General features: G+C 48.6%; 1 protein-coding gene across 1 annotated transcript in view; it reads left to right on the top strand.

Annotated features, from left to right (window-relative positions):
- LOC138285945 (zinc finger protein 766-like) overlaps nt 1–20893 on the top strand; it is a 196238-nt gene extending 175345 nt beyond the window's left edge. Inside the window, exon 6 of the mRNA XM_069226464.1 lies at nt 6555–20893. Coding sequence (XP_069082565.1) covers nt 6555–7126 — 572 coding nt within the window. The 3' untranslated portion in view covers nt 7127–20893. The remainder of the gene's footprint in view (nt 1–6554) is intronic.
- The last annotated feature ends 203 nt before the right edge of the window (nt 20894–21096 follow it).

Raw genomic sequence — 21096 nt, 5'->3', positions numbered from 1 at the left:
TTGTTGCACCAGTACCTGGTAGACTCTGATCTGACCTCTCCCCAAGAATTGGGAAAGAAGGCAGACAAATGGGTCAGAACAAGGGTGAACAGAAAAGTTCATACAGGGGGTGACAAAGATGGCAATAAGAAGAAAGATGGTGAAAAATCTCAAGATAAGCATGGGGATAAGGGTAAAACCAAAGATCCCACTTCAAATCTTAAACACTCTTCAGAGGGTGGGGATAAAACAAATTCTTCCTCTTCTTCCCAACCTGCACACATTAAAAAGCCTTGGTGCTTTGTGTGTAAAAACAGAGGCCATAGGCCAGGGGATAAGTCCTGTCCAGGTAAACCCCCTGAGCCTACCACCACTAATACATCAAGCTCTAGTGCCCCTAGCAGTAGTGGTACTAGTGGTGGGACTGCTGGCAACAGTCAAGCAAAGGGTGTAGTTGGGTTCACTTATGGGTCCATAGTGGAAACTGATGTAATCAGTCCCAAGACAGTTTCTGTCACACCTAGTGGCATTGGCCTTGCCACACTGGCTGCTTGTCCCCTTACAATGGATAAGTACAGGCAGACAGTTTCAATAAATGGTGTTGAGGCCTTGGCCTACAGGGACACAGGTGCCAGTTTCACTTTGGTGACTGAAAACCTAGTGCCTCCTGAACAACACATCATTGGACAACAGTATAAGATTATTGATGTCCATAACTCCACTAAGTTTCTTCCCTTAGCTATAATTCAGTTTAGTTGGGGTGGAGTTACTGGCCCTAAGCAGGTGGTGGTATCACCTAGCTTACCTGTAGACTGTCTCTTAGGTAATGACCTAGAGGCCTCAGGTTGGGCTGATGTAGAGTTTTATGCCCATGCAGCCATGCTGGGCATCCCTGAGGAATTGTTCCCTCTCATTTCAAGTGAAATGAAAAAGCAAAGGAGAGAAGGCCTGAAAACTCAGGATCCCTCTCCATCAACAGGTAAAAAGGGTATCACAGTATCCCCTAACCACCCTACCATTCAGGATACTATTCCTGTGGTGGGAGAAACCTCTCCTGGGGTGGCACCTGTTCCAAGGGAATCATCAGCTGGCAAAGCTGGACTCCCTGAGGTGGAAGTACCTCTCTGTGGGATAACTAACATTGGTGAGAAAAACAGCACCATTTTAGTTAACATGGAGCATCCCTCCAACCCTCCCAGAGAAACTTTAGTGCAGAAACCCTGCACTACCTCACAACACTTAGGACAGCATCCCTGCCCTAGTGTGGAGCTCATAGGACAGCATCCCTGCCCTGCTCCAACTCAAGAGAAACAGCATCCCTGTTCTCTCTTCCAGCCAGATGGACAAAGTGTTTGCCCAGCTATGGCTTTTCTGAGACAGCATCCCTGTCTGGCATTTCCATCACTACAAATAGGTTCAGTGGACAATTCCCACTGCTCTAACCTAAAACTTACTGATAGAAACTCTGAAAATACATCTTCACATTGTTGCTTAGCTAAAAAACTTCAAACAGGGTGGTTTACATCCCCACAGGGAAGTAACCATATAGTGGATGATAAAGGGAGTAACCAGTCTATTGCAGAGCTACTCTCTACTTATCACCACTTAGACAATAAAGTCTCAACTGGCCAAGGTTAGCCTTATTGTCCTTCGTTTGGGGGGGGGTTGTGTGAGAAGGTAGCCTCTTTCTAGCCTTGTTACCCCCACTTTTGGCCTGTTTGTGAGTGTATGTCAGGGTGTTTGTCACTGTTTTCACTGTCTCACTGGGATCCTGATAGCCAGGCCTCAGTGCTCATAGTGAAAACACCATGTTTTCAGTATGGTTGTTATGTGTCACTGGGATCCTGCTGGTCAGGACCCCAGTGCTCATAGGTTTGTGGCCTATATGTATGTGTCACTGGGACCCTGTCACACAGGGCCCCAGTGCTCATAGGTGTGCATGTGTATGTTCCCTGTGTGGTGCCTAACTGTCTCACTGAGGCTCTGCTAACCAGAACCTCAGTGGTTATGCTCTCTCATTACTTTCAAATTGTCACTGACAGGCTAGTGACCATTTTTACCAATTTACATTGGCTTACTGGAACACCCTTATAATTCCCTAGTATATGGTACTGAGGTACCCAGGGTATTGGGGTTCCAGGAGATCCCTATGGGCTGCAGCATTTCTTTTGCCACCCATAGGGAGCTCTGACAATTCTTACACAGGCCTGCCACTGCAGCCTGAGTGAAATAACGTCCACGTTATTTCACAGCCATTTTACACTGCACTTAAGTAACTTATAAGTCACCTATATGTCTAACCTTTACCTGGTAAAGGTTAGGTGCAAAGTTACTTAGTGTGAGGGCACCCTGGCACTAGCCAAGGTGCCCCCACATTGTTCAGAGCCAATTCACTGAACTTTGTGAGTGCGGGGACACCATTACACGCGTGCACTACATATAGGTCACTACCTATATGTAGATTCACCATGGTAACTCCGAATATGGCCATGTAACATGTCTATGATCATGGAATTGCCCCCTCTATGCCATCCTGGCATTGTTGGTACAATTCCATGATCCCAGTGGTCTGTAGCACAGACCCTGGTACTGCCAGACTGCCCTTCCTGGGGTTTCTCTGCAGCTGCTGCTGCTGCCAACCCCTCAGACAGGCATCTGCCCTCCTGGGGTCCAGCCAGGCCTGGCCCAGGATGGCAGAACAAAGAACTTCCTCTGAGAGAGGGTGTGACACCCTCTCCCTTTGGAAAATGGTGTGAAGGCAGGGGAGGAGTAGCCTCCCCCAGCCTCTGGAAATGCTTTGTTGGGCACAGAGGTGCCCAATTCTGCATAAGCCAGTCTACACCGGTTCAGGGACCCCTTAGCCCCTGCTCTGGCGCGAAACTGGACAAAGGAAAGGGGAGTGACCACTCCCCTGACCTGCACCTCCCCTGGGAGGTGTCCAGAGCTCCTCCAGTGTGCTCCAGACCTCTGCCATCTTGGAAACAGAGGTGCTGCTGGCACACTGGACTGCTCTGAGTGGCCAGTGCCACCAGGTGACGTCAGAGACTCCTTGTGATAGGCTCCTTCAGGTGTTAGTAGCCTTTCCTCTCTCCTAGGTAGCCAAACCCTCTTTTCTGGCTATTTAGGGTCTCTGTCTCTGGGGAAACTTTAGATAACGAATGCATGAGCTCAGCCGAGTTCCTCTGCATCTCCCTCTTCACCTTCTGATAAGGAATCGACCGCTGACCGCGCTGGAAGCCTGCAAACCTGCAACATAGTAGCAAAGACGACTACTGCAACTCTGTAACGCTGATCCTGCCGCCTTCTCGACTGTTTTCCTGCTTGTGCATGCTGTGGGGGTAGCCTGCCTCCTCTCTGCACCAGAAGCTCCGAAGAAATCTCCCGTGGGTCGACGGAATCTTCCCCCTGCAACCGCAGGCACCAAAAAGCTGCATCTCCGGTCCCTTGGGTCTCCTCTCAGCACGACGAGCGAGGTCCCTCGAATCCAGCGACACCGTCCAAGTGACCCCCACAGTCCAGTGACTCTTCAGCCCAAGTTTGGTGGAGGTAAGTCCTTGCCTCACCTCGCTGGGCTGCATTGCTGGGAACCGCGACTTTGCAAGCTTCTCCGGCCCCTGTGCACTTCCGGCGGAAATCCTTCGTGCACAGCCAAGCCTGGGTCCACGGCACTCTAACCTGCATTGCACGACTTTCTAAGTTGGTCTCCGGCGACGTGGGACTCCTTTGTGCAACTTCGGCGAGCACCGTTTCACGCATCCTCGTAGTGCCTGTTTCTGGCACTTCTCCGGGTGCTACCTGCTTCAGTGAGGGCTCTTTGTCTTGCTCGACGTCCCCTCTCTCTGCAGGTCCAATTTGCGACCTCCTGGTCCCTCCGGGGCCCCAGCAGCGTCCAAAAACGCCAAACGCACGATTTGCGTGTAGCAAGGCTTGTTGGCGTCCATCCGGCGGGAAAACACTTCTGCACGACTCTCCAAGGCGTGGGGGATCCATCCTCCAAAGGGGAAGTCTCTAGCCCTTGTCGTTCCTGCAGTATTCACAGTTCTTCAGCCTAGTAAGAGCTTCTTTGCACCAACCGCTGGCATTTCTTGGGCATCTGCCCATCTCCGAGCTGCTTGTGACTTTTGGACTTGGTCCCCTTGTTCCACAGGTACCTTCAGACAGGAATCCATCGTTGTTGCATTGCTGATTTGTGTTTTCCTTGCATTCTCCCTCTAACACGACTATTTTGTCCTTAGGGGAACTTTGGTGCACTTTGCACTCACTTTTCAGGGTCTTGGGGTGGGTTATTTTGCTAACTCTCACTATTTTCTAATAGTCCCAGCGACCCTCTACAAGGTCACATAGGTTTGGGGTCCATTCGTGGTTCGCATTCCACTTCTGGAGTATATGGTTTGTGTTGCCCCTATCCCTATGTTTCCCCATTGCATCCTATTGTAACTATACATTGTTTGCACTGTTTTCTAAGACTATACTGCATATTTTTGCTATTGTGTATATATATCTTGTGTATATTTCCTATCCTCTCACTGAGGGTACACTCTAAGATACTTTGGCATATTGTCATAAAAATAAAGTACCTTTATTTTTAGTATAACTGTGTATTGTGTTTTCTTATGATATTGTGCATATGACACTAAGTGGTACTGTAGTAGCTTCACACGTCTCCTAGTTCAGCCTGAGCTGCTTTGCTAAGCTACCATTATCTATCAGCCTAAGCTGCTAGACACCCTATACACTAATAAGGGATAACTGGGCCTGGTGCAAGGTGCAAGTACCCCTTGGTACTCACTACAAGCCAGTCCAGCCTCCTACAAGTCATTGTCAGCTGATGTCATTAGATGGTGCTACGGGTTCCACATGTGTGCAGTCATTGTCAGCTGATATCAGTAGCCCTCACTATGGGTTCCCCATGTGTGTGCAGTCATTGTCAGCTGATGTCAGTAGCCCTCACCACTGGTACCATGTGCGTGTTCACTCATTGTCAGCTGATGTCAGTAGTCCTCACCACGGGTACCATGTGTGTGTGCAGTCATTGTCAGCTGATGTCAGTAGCCTTCACCACGGGTTCCATGTGTGTGTGCAGTCATTGTCAGCTGATGTCAGTAGTCCTCACCACGGGTACCATGTGCGTGTGCACTCATTGTCAGCTGAAGTCATTAGGCCTCACCATGGGTTCCTCATGTGTGTGCAGTCATTGTCAGCTGATGTCAGTAGTCCTCACCACTGGTACCATGTGCGTGTGCACTCATTGTCAGCTGATGTCAGTAGTCCTCACCACGGGTACCATGTGCTTGTGCACTCATTGTCAGCTGATGTCAGTAGTCCTCACCACGGGTACCATGTGCGTGTGCACTCATTGTCAGCTGATGTCAGTAGCCCTCACCACAGGTACCATGTGTGTGTGCACTCATTGTCAGCTGATGTCAGTAGCCCTCACCACAGATTCCTCATGAGTGTGCAGTCATTGTCAGCTGATGTCAGTAGCCGTCACCACGGGTTCCACATGTGTGTGCAGTCATTGTCAGCTGATGTCAGTAGCCCTCACCACGGGTTCCACATGTTTGTGCAGGCATTGTCAGCTGATGTCATTAGCCCTCACCACGGGTTCCACATGTTTGTGCAGTCATTGTCAGCTGATGTCAGTAGCCCTCACCACGGGTTCCACATGTGTGTGCACTCATTGTCAGCTGATGTCAGTAGCCCTCACCACGGGTTCCACATGTGTGTGCACTCATTGTCAGCTGATGTCAGTAGCCCTCACCACGGGTTCCACATGTGTGTGCACTCATTGTCAGCTGATGTCATTAGCCCTCACCACGGGTTCCACATGTGTGTGCAGTCATTGTCAGCTGATGTCCGTAGCCCTCACCACGGGTACCATGTGTGTGTGCACTCATTGTCAGCTGATGTCAGTAGCCCTTACCACGGGTTCCACATGTGTGTGCAGTCATTGTCAGCTGATGTCCGTAGCCCTCACCACGGGTACCATGTGTGTGTGCAGTCATTGTCAGCTGATGTCCGTAGCCCTCACCACGGGTACCATGTGTGTGTGCACTCATTGTCAGCTGATGTCAGTAGCCCTCACCACGGGTTCCACATGTGTGTGCAGTGATTGTCAGCTGATGTCAGTAGACCTCACCACAGGTTCCGTGTGTGTGCAGTCATTGTCAGCTGATGTCAGTAGCCCTCACCACGGGTACCATGTGTGTGTGCACTCATTGTCAGCTGATGTCAGTAGCCAGGATCATTGGTTCCTCATATGCTTGACTGGAGGGAAGAGAAACAAGGCAGGGTCCATAAATGTGTCTCCCTGCCTGTTGAGATACAGACTTTTGAGCCCTGTAGCACAACAAGTAATAGCGCGCCCGACTTACCTAGAGCAGTGTTCCTTGAAACCTCTTTGGATTTACAGCTCTAGTGATTTTACTTTCTTTGTAATTGCATCAAAAAGAGTACACAGTTCCTAAAAACTGTGTACTCTTTTTGACGTGCTTAGTGTTTTGGGAGGCCGTACACTGGACTTTATTTAATCTCCCCGTCCCTCTCTCTTTTTTGCTTTCTTTGTAATTGAACAGGTGAGGAAAGCAGGAACAGAAAAAGAAAAAGAAAAAGAAAAGCTGGTGTCTCTGCGGTGTGTGCTGAGGAGAAGACGGCGTGTAGAGTTACGCCTAAGAAAGGTAGAGCGGCCGTGCTCAGGAGCGCCCAGAAGGAGGCCGAGAGTATTCAATGTGCAAGTGGTGCCAGGCCTCGGGGACACTCCAGAGACTACAAGAGAACGCCCAACACACAGAAGAGCAAAGTGCGGGACACAAATCGTAGATGTCGGCCGAGCGCACAGAACAGTGTCGGAGCACATGCATGTGCTGTGTGTCAGAAAACCTTTCCGAGAGCCTATCATCTGCGAAGACATCAGAAAGTCCTCTCTGGAGAGAGCCCTTATCAGTGCACCGAGTGTGAGCAGAGCTTCACTCATCAGCGCTACCTCACTGCCCACCAAGCCTCGCATGGGGGGACAAAGCGCTTCAACTGCGCTCAGTGCAGCAAACTCTTCAGCTCCCAGAAGAACCTCAGTCAGCATCACATATGGCAGCATGGAAAGAAGACGTCTAGTCGTCGTCATCGCCCCTACCTTCGAGCAAAACTTTGACAAACACAGACATTCAGTCATTCTACTGAACCTCTTGTGAAAAAAGGGCACCACATGAAGAGCTGCTGTGATGGACAGAAACTGAAACTTCGAACCTCAAGGAAGCTGCGCTGATTTCAAGGCGCGTCAGCTCGAGGCTGTAGCTGGACAACCTACTTGTGAATAAGTAATCCGCGTTGTTTCCTTCCCTAGTGCGACTAGTAAAGACTTGGGAGGGATCCGCCTGACGATGGAGAGCGATGGTTTTCGAAAGGCTCGACTGCTGCACGTGCTGGCTTTGTTGTCGTGAAGCGCTCTCGTGAATACTAATTTGATAGTATTTATCACTTGTTCAACGTGAAAAGTACATTTATTTATAATGTGAAACAATTCGGTGGCACTGACCTAATGACTGTCATCCGCGCAGCTGCCAACGTTTTTATGCTCAAACTCTTGTCTCAGCAACCAAATGAGACAACAGGATGATTTAAATTCAGACCTGAATGTTGGGGTCTAGCCTCCACTCATATCAGTCAGAAAGGGATCTAAAGTTTGTCACTTTGGAGGACTCTCTGCGGCCATCAGGGGTCATGAGGCGCTGTACAAGCACTGCACATCAATCAAGGATCATTGCATTAATAAGCTGTTGTTTTTACAATCAAGCTTGAAACCCAACCAAAAAATGGTCGAGTGGGCCACGGAATACTGCTTAGTTGTTTTTGAATAAAATGGGTGGTGCTAAGAAGATTTTATTCCCTTCACCAAAATTTACAGGCTGTGCATCTCCTGTGGGAATGTGATACAGTCCTGGGAGTAAAGGAGATACAATGGAACCGACCGACCCACCACAATCATCCATCTCTGCTTCGCTAAATCACTGAGAGGATCAGAAGCTGTAATGGTGGAGTTTGTCCTACACTTGTTGTCCAGGACGTATGGCCTGGGTCCTGGCAACCAGGCGACGCAAAGACTAGACCAGGCCGGGGCTCTGGAAATAACAGGCCGATGCATCCTTACTACTGAAGCCGCAAGACCTTTACAGTGAAGGAGGGGGTTGTTTTTAAGAACTATTCTACAGGTTCAGAAGACCTTCTCCATAATCCCACTACATGTGGGCCTCATGGTACCCCAGGAGGAAAATGCATGTGGCACCGGGTGTTGTGAACACTCAGACACACTCTCTGTGCCAGCTCCTGTTTAATGGACCACTAAAGTTGATGGGAGAAATTCTTGAAACAGCCTAAACACTGGCAGTCACATTGTAGAGTATTCCATACACTGCACTCTGCACAGAGGACTGCATTATTCCAACCAGTACTGACTCGAGCACTGGGCAGCACTCCTCTGGGCTTTGCACCCTGTGCCATAGGACCCAAGCTATGCCTCAATGACAAGTCTAATAAGGCTGACATTGCTTAATGGTTGCATTTGGCCCTTTCCAGCGGTACAACTCTTGGTGCATAAAGAAAACAGCCTGTCTTACTACATTGTTTCAGGGCAGAAGGACAGGAGTGTTGGAGAATTTCCGGATTTGGCTGCTGAAGAAAGGAGAGGTTTAAATGAAGTTATGTTTACAAATTCTTGTGAATCCGGGGATATGTCAAAGTCCATGGATGTTGCAGGGGAACACCCACGCAACACCCATGGAAACACCTCCCTGACGTAGAGTAATACTCAAGATTTATGACGCCGTGCAGGGCTACATAGGATGGGCTTGCATGGCTTCATAAATCCCACTTAAGGGTCGCGTCCCTCTTGCACCATGTTCTGTGGTGCAAGAGCGACACAAAGCTGGTCATAAATATGGCACTGAGTGTGTAAGGAAATTATCTGAAGTAAAATGACGTGAGCAAGTTGTAGACACAAAGAAGAGTTTACGTCAAGACTGGAGGCTCGTATTATGCTTTTCTTTCTTGCCTTTAATTCAGTCGCAGCCAGGTAATTCAATGGTTAACAAACAGAAACTAGCGATCCCATCAGGCTGCGGTGATGGAGGCCACGCAGGTGTTACACCAGGGCCTCTGTGGAGAGTCCCTTCAGCCCGCGTCCTCCCTCCCTCTTGCTGCTGTCAGGACGCGCAGGTGTTACACCAGGGCCTCTGTAGAGAGTCTCTTCAGCCCGCGTCCTCCCTCCCCCTTGCTGCAGTCAGGACACGCAGGTGTTTTACCAGGGCCTCTGTAGAGAGTCCCTTCAGCCCGGGTCCTTCCTCCCTCTTGCTGCGATCAGGACGCGCAGGTGTTACACCAGAGCCTCTGTAGAGAGTCCCTTCAGCCTGCGTACTTCCTCCCCCTTGCTGCAGTCAGGACGCGCAGGAGTTACACCAGAGCCTCTATAGAGAGTCCCTTCAGCCCCCGTCCTTCCTCCCCCTCGCTGCAGTCAGGATGCACAGGTGTTACACCAGAGCCTCTGTAGAGAGTCCCTTCAGCCTGCGTCCTTCCTTCCCCTTGCTGCAGTCAGGGTGCGCAGGTGTTATGGCAGAACCTCTGTAGAGAGTCCCTTCAGCCCGCGTCCTTCCTCCTCCTTGCTGCAGTCAGGACGCACAGATGTTACACCAGAGCCTCAATAGGGAGTCCCTTCAACCGCATCCTTCCTTCCCCTCGCTGCAGTCAGGACGCGCAGGTGTTACGGCAGAGCCTCTGTAGAGAGTCCCTTCAGCCTGCGTCCTCCCTCCCCTTGTGGCAGTCAGGACACGCAGGTGTTACACCAGAGCCTCTATAGAGAGTCCCTTCAGCCCGCGTCCTTCCTCCCCCTGGCTGCAGTCAGGACGCGCAGGTGTTACACCAGAGCCTCTGTAGAGAGTCCCTTCAGCCCACGTCCTCCCTCCCCCTCGCTGCGGTCAGGACGCGCAGGTGTTACACCAGAGCCTCTGTAGAGAGTCTCTTCAGCCCGCGTCCTCCCTCCCCCTCGCTGCGGTCAGGACACGCAGGTGTTACACCAGAGCCTCTGTAGAGAGTCCCTTCAGCCCGCGTCCTCCCTCCCCCTCGCTGCGGTCAGGACACGCAGGTGTTACACCAGAGCCTCTGTAGCGAGTCCCTTCAGCCCGCGTCCCCCCTCGCTGCGGTCAGGACACGCAGGTGTTACACCAGAGCCTCTGTAGCGAGTCCCTTCAGCCCGCGTCCTCCCTCCCCCTCGCTGCGGTCAGGACACGCAGGTGTTACACCAGAGCCTCTGTAGCGAGTCCCTTCAGCCCGCGTCCTCCCTCCCCCTCGCTGCGGTCAAGACACGCAGGTGTTACACCAGAGCCTCTGTAGCGAGTCCCTTCAGCCCACGTCCTCCCTCCCCTTGCTGTGGTCAGGACACGCAGGTGTTACACCAGAGGCTCTGTAGCGAGTCCCTTCAGCCCGCGTCCTCCCTCCCCCTCGCTGTGGTCAGGACACGCAGGTGTTACACCAGAGCCTCTGTAGCGAGTCCCTTCAGCCCGCGTCCTCCCTCCTCCTCGCTGCGGTCAAGACACGCAGGTGTTACACCAGAGCCTCTGTAGCGAGTCCCTTCAGCCCGCGTCCTCCCTCCCCTTGCTGTGGTCAGGACACGCAGGTGTTACACCAGAGCCTCTGTAGCGAGTCCCTTCAGCCCATGTCCTCCCTCCCCGTGCAGCGGTCAGGACGCGCAGGTGTTACACCAGAGCCTCTGTAGCGAGTCCCTTCAGCCCGCGTCCTCCCTCCTCCTTGCTGCAGTCAGTCAGGTCCTTTACGCTGTCTTTGCATTACCTTCTTCTTTATAATGTTTTGTCCTGTCTGTTCCTTCTTCTCTGTTTACCCTGTTGCGTACTTCTGCTCTGATATTTCCTGTTTTCGTAACTGGCCTGTTTTTAAGGATCTGCTCCTTCTATGCTTCCTCAGGGGCTCCCGCACTGCCTGTGAGTGGCCCTTTCTCTGGGGGCGGGGTCTTCTTTGTCCTGTGGATGGACCCTCGGGCTTCCAGTTGCCTGTGACTGAGCAGTCGAAATCTCAGCAGAATTGTCAGGGGTTATAAAGTAGTCTTCAAAACTTTCCTCGTCCCTTTTCCTAACTCTGTCTTTGCGTTTGTTTCCATAACAGTATGTTTTAGAAATACTCAGCATACTCTTCTGTGAGGGTAGTGATTTGTGCTATTCCATTCACTCTGTCACCACCTACTGGCCAGTGCTCATTATAACCATCAAACAATGGCAGAACAAATGTTGGATGGACTCACATGAGGAGATTTTTAAATCAGACTTCAAACAGTTTGTAAGTACTTCTGTCTCCACAGCAGTTAATTCCTCCATGCATTGTATTGTCCAGGACATCAGCAGGAGTGTTATGAAGCAATTCTGGCCCAGACCCTTCCTGCTGGTAGTAGCAGTCTTCCGCGCAATTCACCAAGTGAGTCCTGATTCATACAAAGCTCATTTTCACACCAAACCTGTCAACAAATCTTGTTTTTCGAAGGTTTTGAAGATTGCCCTTTCTGCAGGGTTTCCTTTGTCTTCTTGGCTTCTGGCCTCCTGTTTTGATCCTGTGCTGAATTTAGTTTTTGCTGGCTTCAGAACTGTTGACCTTTACCACTGCCGACCAGTGCTAAAGTGCAAGTGCTCGCTGTCTAAATGGTTTTGGTGATTGGTTTATCCATGATTGGCATATGTAATTTACTAGTCCCTAGTAAAGTGCCCAGCGGTGCCCAGGGTCTGTAAATCAAATGCTTCTAGTGGGTTGTGCCACCCATATTAGTAGTTCTGTAAACATGGCTCAGACCTGCCACTGCAGTGTCTGTGGGTGCAGTTTTAAACTGCCAATTCAACTTGGCAAGTGTACCCACTTGCCAGGACCAAACCTTCCCTTTAACTACATGTACGTCACCCCTAAGGTAGGCTCTAGGCAGCGCCATGGGCTGGGTGCAGTGTATTTAAAAGGACATTTACTGGTGAAATACTGCTAAATTCGGTTTTTATTATTGCAGGGCCTATCTCTCCCATAGTTTAACATGGGGATTGCCTTGAAATATCTTTTATGTGTAATTTCCCATTGGGAGCACATAGAGATGTGGAAGTTAGGGTCGCTCGTAACTCACAAATTGAAAACACATCTTTTGGTGAAGTTGTTTTTTAAATTGTAGTTTTGAAAATGCCACTTTTAGAAAGTGGGCATTTCCTTGTTTAATTATTCTGTGCCTCTGCCTGTCGGTGGAATACACGTCTCGGTCAGGATGACAGTTGGGCTGTTTGTGAATTCACTCTAGACAGTCACACAAAGGGAGCTGAGGTGTGCCCTGCATATCCTGATGGGTCTTCCTGGGTTAGAGTGGTGGGAGGAGCTGACACCTTCACCTGAATAGGGCTGTGTCTGTCCTTACACGAAGTAGTCTCCAAAACCCTGGTGTTAGTCTGGGGCCAGGGCAGGAAAGGCAGGGTCTTGTGCACTACAAAGTATTTCCTTTGTCTACTTCAAAGGCAGAAATAAGTATAAGTATTGGCCCTCTGAGACCACAACTTCAGACCACTCCTGGACTGAGGACATTCTGCCAGGGAGAAGAGCTGGATGCTGTAGGAAGAACTGCCCCTCTGCCTGTTGCTTTGCTGTGCTGGCCTGCTGCATGCTGCTTCTGCCCTGGAAGTGAAAGGATTGGTCTCTGCTTTCTACATCCTGCTTTCCAAGGTTCTCCAAGGCCTTGAAATGAGCTTGCCTCCTGTTAAGGAGTCTCAGGGACATCAAAGACTTCTTCTGCCAGTGCCTGGGTTCTCCTTCTGAGAGTCCTGACTTGCCAAGTGGTGCCAAATCCAGTCCCTGGCCCCTTGGAAGTGGAAGCTGGCGACCTGAAGAAAAATCCATGTACTGGGGAATTGCTGCAAAGAAATCGATGCAGCGCCTGTACTGCAGCTGAAAAATCGAAGCAGTGCCTGTCTTGCGGCTGCAGATTCGATGCATCTCCTACTTCATCGCAGATTCATCTTTGCCCTGCATCTGGTTTTTCCACGCATCACTCCCTGGGCGTCATTTTTTTTCATTGATGGTGCAATGCCAGCCCGGCGATGTAGGAAAGTACCCTCTTTTTGGCATTTTACCCCCAATTTCTGCCTGATGTCAGTGTGTTTGACTATGTCACTGGGATCCTGCTAACCAGGACCCCAGTACTTATGCTCTCTCGCCTCTTAAATTTGTCACTGCATACTAGTAACTCAGTATTTCATCCCAAATTGGCCTACTGGTGCCCCCTTATAAATCCCTAGTATATGGTACTTAGGTACCCAGGGTATTGGGGTTCCAAGGGATCCCAATGGGCTGCAGCATTACTTGTGCCACCTACAGGGAGCCCTTGAAAAGGCTTCTACAGAACTGCCATTACAGCCTGCGTGAAATGGTGCATATACCCTTTCACAGCTAGTTACAGGCTGGGTGCAAAGTACCTGTGTGTGAGGGCACCCCTGCACTAGCAGAGGTGCCCCCACATCGTCCAGGACCATTTTCCCAGACTACGTGAGTGCGGGGACGCCATTTTATGCGTGTACTGGACGTAGGTCACTACCTATGACCTGTTTCACAATGGTAACTCTGAATATGGCCATGTAAGGTGTTATCATCTGGGAATTTCACCCCAATTCTGATTCCAGTATTGGTGTTACAATTCCATTCACTCTGGGAGCTCCTTAGAGGACCCCCAGTACTGCCATCACAGCCTTCTGAGGTTTTCCAGACAGCCCCAGCTGCTGCCACCTCACAGACAGGTTTCTGCTCTCCTGAGGACTGAGCAGCTCAAGCCCAGGAAGGCAGAACAAAGGATTTCCTTTAGGAGAGGGATGTTACAGCCTGTCCCTTTGGAAATAGGTATTGCAGGCATGGGAGGGGTAGCCTCCCAGAGCCTCTGGAAATGCTTTGAAGGGCACAGATGGTGCCCTCCTTGCATAATCCAGTCTACACCAGTTCAGGGACCCCTAGTGACCATTCCCCTGTCCATCACCACCCCAGGGGCGGTGCCCAGAGCTCCTCCAGAGTGTCCCTGGGTTCCAAGGTGGGAGGGCACTCTGGGAGCATTTGAGTGGCCAGTGCCAGCAGGTGATGTCAGAGCCCTCCCTTGATAGGTGCTTACCTGTGTAGCTGACCAATCCCCATTTCAGGGCTTTTTAGGGTCTCTCTCCTGGGTGTTTCCTCAGATTCAGATTGCAAGACTCCAACAGGAATCCTCTGCATCCTTTACTTCACCTTCTACCAACGAAACTGCATCTGGACCCTCCAGGAACTCTACAAACTGCAACAAAGAAGCAAAGACGACTTCTGCAACATTGTATCTTCAGCTCCTGCCAGCAACTGCAAGTGTTTCCAGGTTGTGCATCCTCCGAGGACTGCCTGTCTTCAGCCTGTACCAGAAGAACAAAGGAATCTCCCTTGAAATGAAGGAGTCACTTCCATGCTTCAGCAGGCACCCCTCTGTAGTGACAACCGGTGCAGTGGCATGGGTCCCCTCTCCTGACGAAGTTCGTGGATCCAGCAACACAGGTGGTGGACTGAAGTTGTCCCAACGGTCCTAAGGTTCAACTATGGTGGAGGTAAGAGCTTGCCTCCCCGCGCAAGACAGTACTCTCATGCACCACATGATTTGCAGTTGCCAAGGCTTGTGTGTGACCTTCCACGAAGTTCTTCATGCACAGCACAGCTCCCACCCCCAGCACTCCTACGTGCGATGCACAGCCTCCTGAGTGGTTCTTTGGCGGCGTGGGAACCCTTTGTGCTCTGCTGAATGGGTCTCCTTTTGCACCTTTTTTGTCCTCGTGCTGTGGGACTCCTGTGCTCGCTGCCTGGTATTCTGAAGGCTCTCTGAGTTTCTGAGAGCCCCCTCTGTTTCCCCCAGCTGGGTAGAGGCCACCAGGTCCCTATTGATCCCGGGCAGCGCCATTTTCCGCTAACCCCGAGCTTTGCATGTGCCAAGGCTTGTTGGCAGAATCCAGAGACGCAAACCAGACTGCAATCATCCATCCGGCGCAGGACATCATCTGCACCAACCAGAAACCCACATCCGTCTTCTTGGGTGCAGTACTGACTGTTCTTCTTCACCGGTATTTCTTCTTTTGCATCTTCATCCGGGTTAGCAGGGGCTCCTGTTCTCCCTGGACTCTTCAGTGCTTCTTGGACTTGGTCCACTTCTTCCACAGGTTGTCAGGTCCAGAAATCCATTGTTAGTGTCTTGCAGTCTCTTCTGGTTCTTGCATAATCTTCTATCACGACTTCTTGTGTGTTCCAGGAGATTTACTGTTATTTACTCCTGATTTCCTGGGCTCTAGGGTGGGTTCTATTACTTACCTTTGGTGTTTTCTTACACTCCAAGCGCCCCTCAACACACTTGCCTAGGTGGGAAACCAACTTTCGCATTCCACTATTTTAGTATATGGTTTGTGTTCCCCATAAGCCCATTGCAACCTATTGTGATTTTCACTAATAGCACTTTTTTCGAACTGTTTTACAGCTATTTCTGCATTCTAGTGTATATACTGTGTATATTACTTACCTCCTAAGGGAGTATAGTCTCTAAGATATTTTTGGCACTGTGTAACTGAGTAGTTTCTTTCATGTGTGTGAGTAATGTGTGACTACAGTTGTATTGTAAGAGCTTTGCATGTCTCCTAGATAAGCCTTGGCTGCTCAGCTACAGCTACCCCTAGACAGCCTGGCTTCTAGATACTGAATACATTTCACTAATGAGGGATAACTGGACCTGGTATAAGGTGTAAGTACCATTGGTACCCACTACAAACCAGGCCAGCCTCTTACAGACAAGGAAAAGAATTGACACATCGCCAACCCGGCGGGAAAAGAATAGAAGCATCTCCCATTCAGTGGGGAAAGAATCAATGCATCATTTGCTTTTCTGACGCATCACTTTCTTTTTGGCCTGCATCGTCTTTGTTTTTATAAGGGTTCAACCACTGATTCTTCAAGATTAAGATTCTTTTAAATCTTAAAAAGTGATATCTCTGCTTTGGTATGCTGGATTTCTGTTGTTTTGGTCTTGTTTAACTCAGATAAATATTGGGTATTTTTCTAAACTGGTGTTAAGTGCTTTGTTGTATTTTCACTGTGCTACTGTGTGTGTGTGTGTGTGTGTACAAATACTTTACACATTGCCTCTGGGATAAGCTTGACTGCTTGAGTCACACTACCAAGCGGGTGAGCAGAGGTTATCTTAGGTGCGTTACTCCCTAACTCTGACTAGAGTGAGGGTCCCTTCATGGACAGAGTGTAAACTGACTGCTGACTGGAGACCCCGTTTCTAACAAAAGGGCTCAGTGTCCATTTCCTTAGGGCCAGTGAATTCAGCAGATCAGCCTGCTCTCAACACTACTGACGCTGTCAGTGCCATGAGTGGAGACGTTTTATCTCTGCAGGAAGGTGGTGACATATCCGATGCTCAACTCTCTTCTCTCGAGGCAGGCAAACATGTAGAAAACGTAAACATATGGCTAAAGATATCCTTTTCAGTGATGATGACGACTCTGATATCATTCGATATACTCTGGTCACGGATTCTGATACTCAAGATCAGACCAGGTTTCCTCCCTCTAAGTGCAAATTAAAAAACATTTTTAAGCCCTATTCGGAAAAAGGTGACAATGCTTCACATGAGAAAACACTGCATTTCTCCAGGGAACCCTTGTCTGACACATCATTGCATGTTCATCCGTTGTGTACAGATTGGCCCGCCTACCCCCATGTGGAGGAACATTTTAAACATAGGATGTGACAACCGCTGGATAAACCAATTCGAAACAAACTGAAATCTGGATGCCCTAGACCTCTTGCTGGCAGCAAAGTGCTCACAACTCCTGCCATTGATCCAAAATGACTGACTTACTTTTATCTCTAAACAAACCAGGGGCCTAAAAAAGGTATTGACAGAGCATGGTTCTCCTGACGACACGAACTTCTTGATGCAACGGGCCCAGTGACCAAAGTTTTTGAGATGGCGGAACAAACCAGGGAAAATGGATTAATCCGAGTGACCTCTCAAACTGGATACGAGGTATCTGCTCTCTAGGAACTCTTAACTCTGCTATATCTCTGTAACACTGTAAAGGTTTGCTAATTAGAATAGATCCCAAACTAACGGAATTAGCCTCTAAGGAAATGGGACCCCAGGCTAATGGCCTTTTATTTGGGGATTCTTTTATTAATGAAATTTCTAGGTTGGTTAATACAATAAGCTCCATATTTCAAAGCACAGCTGTCGCTGCAGGAGGTTTTTGCACAGCATGTTCTCACCAAGACCAGCAGAAGAGGGAGCTGTTCTCTTTCACAGCAACAGGTCCCAATATCCAGAAAATCCAGGTTAGGCAGCATAATATCACCAACCTTCTACCCTCAAAGACGGCACAGCAGTAGAGGTCGCTTTAGAGGGCTATCCAGATACACCAACGAGAATGGTGAGCATACAACCAGTTCCTATTGCTATAGGGGGGTGCATTTCAAAATAATATCATGCTTGGTCAAACCTAACCAGGGGTCCTTGAATATTGCAAACCATCCAAGCTTATCACATAGAGGTTTCAGCATCCTGTGTCAGGTCTCTCTTCCACACAAGATTCAGTTTTCCCAGGCCAATTCCCTCCTCGTAGATCAAGAGGTTCAAGATTTATTACTGAAACAGGCAAACGGTCTGACTCATTTCCTTCCATGAGGTTTTTTAAGCAACAATTTTCTAGTATGAACAAAAAATGATGTCCTGTCATAAATCTTCGCTCGTTCAAGCAATTTGTTCTTTACGGGCGTTCCAAGATGGAAACTATTCTCTGTCTTCGCGATTCTCTTCAGTCCATGGATTGGATGGTTTGTTTGGACTTGAAAGATGCCTACCTTTCGGTCCCAGTTTTCCCTCCACACCAAAAGTATCTCCAGTTTCAACAAAGATAGTGGTTATTTTGGTTTTACAAATTCACTGCCCTTCTTTTTGGACTTTCATCTGCTCCTTGGTGTTTCACCAAGCTTCTCAAGCCGGTTATCGCACATCTCAGATCCCAAGGCATTTGTCTTCTTGTTTATCTGTATGACATTCTGATAATGTCACAGATCAAAGATACTTTCTTCTCTCATCTACAATACACAATTACCCTTTTTGAGACTTTGGGTTTTGTCACAAACCTGGACAGATCTCTTCTCTCACCTGTTCATTATGTGGAGTTTTTAGATAGATTTTTTTGTGATTTCTGTGTCTGCTACTCTCCAGCTTCCATCAGAGAAATTTTAGATAATAATAAAACAATTGACTTTTCCTCTTACGTTCACCTACCAAATCCCTACGGCACTTAGCTCGGATAGTAGGCCTTCTGTCTTCATCCATTCAGGCTATCTTCCCAGGCCCTTTACACTACCGAGCATTACAAGGACTGAAATTCTATCACTTGAGAACACTCGGATCATATACCTTTGGATCAGGAAATCAAGGAAGAGGCCACATGGTGGCTAGAAAACATACAGGCCTGGAACGGCAATCTTCAGTATGTCACCAGATCTTCTTTTACAGTCTGAAGCAAGTTTGTCTGGGTGGGGTGCTCATTGCGGCCAATTCTCGACTGGAGGAGCATGGTCAGGGTGGGAGACTTCAATGCACATCAACTATTTAGAGTTTCTTGCAGGTTCCTTTGCCATCCAATGGTTCACAAAAGATCGAGTACGGTGCTCCGTCCTTCTCAGGATGGACAGTCACACAGCAGTGAGACATATCAGTCATCTCAGAGGTACTCATTCTTGTATTCTGGCAGATCTGATCATACAGTTCTGGGAATACTGCCTTCTTCATCACATTTCAGTCAGGGCGGAGTAACTTCCGGTTACCCAACACAGAGGCACATTGGTTATCAAGTCACCTGAGAGACTACAGTGATTGGCAATTACATGTTGCCATGTTTCAGAAACATCAGGCACGTTGTGGCCCTTTCTACAGGCTAAATGGACAACTATCTATTGCAGATCTATTCGCCTCTAGGCTAAATGCACAACTTCCACGCTTTTACAGTTGGAGACTGGCCGGTTCTCCAGCCTTAGAACAAGGGCCTTCCATATGCTTCCTTCCCTCTTCCTCATGATTTCACGTTGCCTGTCAAAGGCACGAAGGGAACAGTCATTCCTAGTAATATTAACTCTCTTTTGGCCTTCTCAGATCTAGTTTCTGGACCTCTTGCAAATGTCAACAAGGATTCTGATTCTGTTTCCCCACTATTCGGATCTGCTGAACAATCCCAGTGGCGACACTCACAATCTCATACTTTCAGGCCAGCTACAGTTGATGACATGGAAGGTGTCTGGACAAGCTGGTCTGTCCCAGGCCTTTTGTCAGGCACTCTGTTTCCTTGCTAAGTCCTGGGCCCCAGGAACTTCTAGAGTCTATATGTCAGCCTAGAACTCTTGGTCTCACTGGTGTTTGGGATCACATTTGGATCCCTTTTCATCAGATATCGTAACCACAGCTAGCTACCTGGGTAATTTAGCAGCTTCTGGCAAATCTTATAGAATGGTCAATACACATAGATCAGATATCCTTTCAATCTAGGTATATTACACGTAAGCCAGTGGGAGAGCACCCCCTCATCTGCAAACTCTGAGAAATAAGGCTAAGTATTCCACCGTCTCCTAAATACACACTTTTATGGGCTGTTAGTGCAATTCTGAATTTGTTCAGAGATTGGTCTGATAATGTTGATTTATCTCTCAAAGCATTGTCTGCAAAAATAGCAATGCTATAATGTCTGATCTAATTTAAATGCATTTCTGACATTAGGGCTTTGGATCTTTCAGGCCAGTGGTTTACTCCCTGAGGAGTATACTTTGCTATCTCTAGAAGAACTAAAACCTTGATTTCTTCTGTAGAGTGTCCTGCTTTCCCACGGTCTCCAAAGCTGTGCATGGTTCAATGCCTTATGGAGTACGAATCTGGAAGGCTTCTCTCAGGAACCCTTCCACTCAATTAGTCGTTTCCATCACTAAATCCCATTCTCCTTTGTCGTCTCCCACTCTGGCAAGATGGTTGATATGGATCATGTCCCAAGCAAGCACTGGCATTTCTACTTTTGGTCCTCATTGTTCTGGAGGGGTCATGGCGTCCGAAGCTTTTTCTTTGGGAGCTCCTTTGGGAGATATCCTAAGATCACTCGACTGGTCTTCAGATTCCATATTCAAAACATTTTATTGCAAACCAGTTACACATACTTCTTATGCAGTGGTTCATTTGTTTTAAAATAAGCATAATACAAGCCCCTGGTCTTGACATAAAATGTGGATTTTCCAAGTAAACATGTAGGAAAGTCCTAATTTTTTAAAGACACAGAGGTGAGTATTACCTGCCCTGAAGAAAATTATTTCTTCTTTTTTCATCCGCCCATATTGTGGTTATTACCCCTTAGCTCCTATTGCAGTTCTTCAATCAGCGGTTCCCCATCAAACGAATGATATGGACCAACGGGAACGGATGTTAGCAGTTTTTCTTATGTTCATTTGTATCTTCTTAATCTTTCCATTGGTGGCTCGGTGACCTGCCTTACGCAGCAAGAAAGCGGAAGGACAAGGATTGAAGGGACTATTATAGAGACTCTGGTGTAACACCTACGTGGCCTCCATCTGTAGTTCACCACCAAAGCCTGATGGGATCTGTAGTTTTCTTTTCTGTTTGTTAATCATTTAAATACCTGGCTGCTATTGAATTAAAGGCAATAAAGAAAAGCATAATATGAGCCTCTGTGTCTTTAATAAAATTAGGGCTTTCCTACATGTTTACTTTGAAAATCCACATTCAATCTGTTTAAAGGTTCAGTCAGTCAATCAATCAATCAAACAATTTGTAGAGCGCGCTACTCACCCGTGAGGGTCTCAAGGCGCTGGGGTGGGGAGGGGTGGGGGAATCAGGGGGGGGCAGGGAGGGTCACTGATCGAACAACCATGTCTTGAGGTTCTTTCTGAAGACCAGGGGGTCTTTGGTTTTGCGAAGGTCGGTGGGGAGGGAGTTCCAGGTTTTGGGGGCGAGGTAGGAGAAAGACCTGCCTCCTGTGGTGGTGCGTT

Source organism: Pleurodeles waltl, chromosome 3_1 (assembly GCF_031143425.1).
Source record: "Pleurodeles waltl isolate 20211129_DDA chromosome 3_1, aPleWal1.hap1.20221129, whole genome shotgun sequence".
NCBI classification, from domain to species: domain Eukaryota; kingdom Metazoa; phylum Chordata; class Amphibia; order Caudata; family Salamandridae; genus Pleurodeles; species Pleurodeles waltl.
This window is presented reverse-complemented; position numbering and strand designations above follow the sequence as displayed.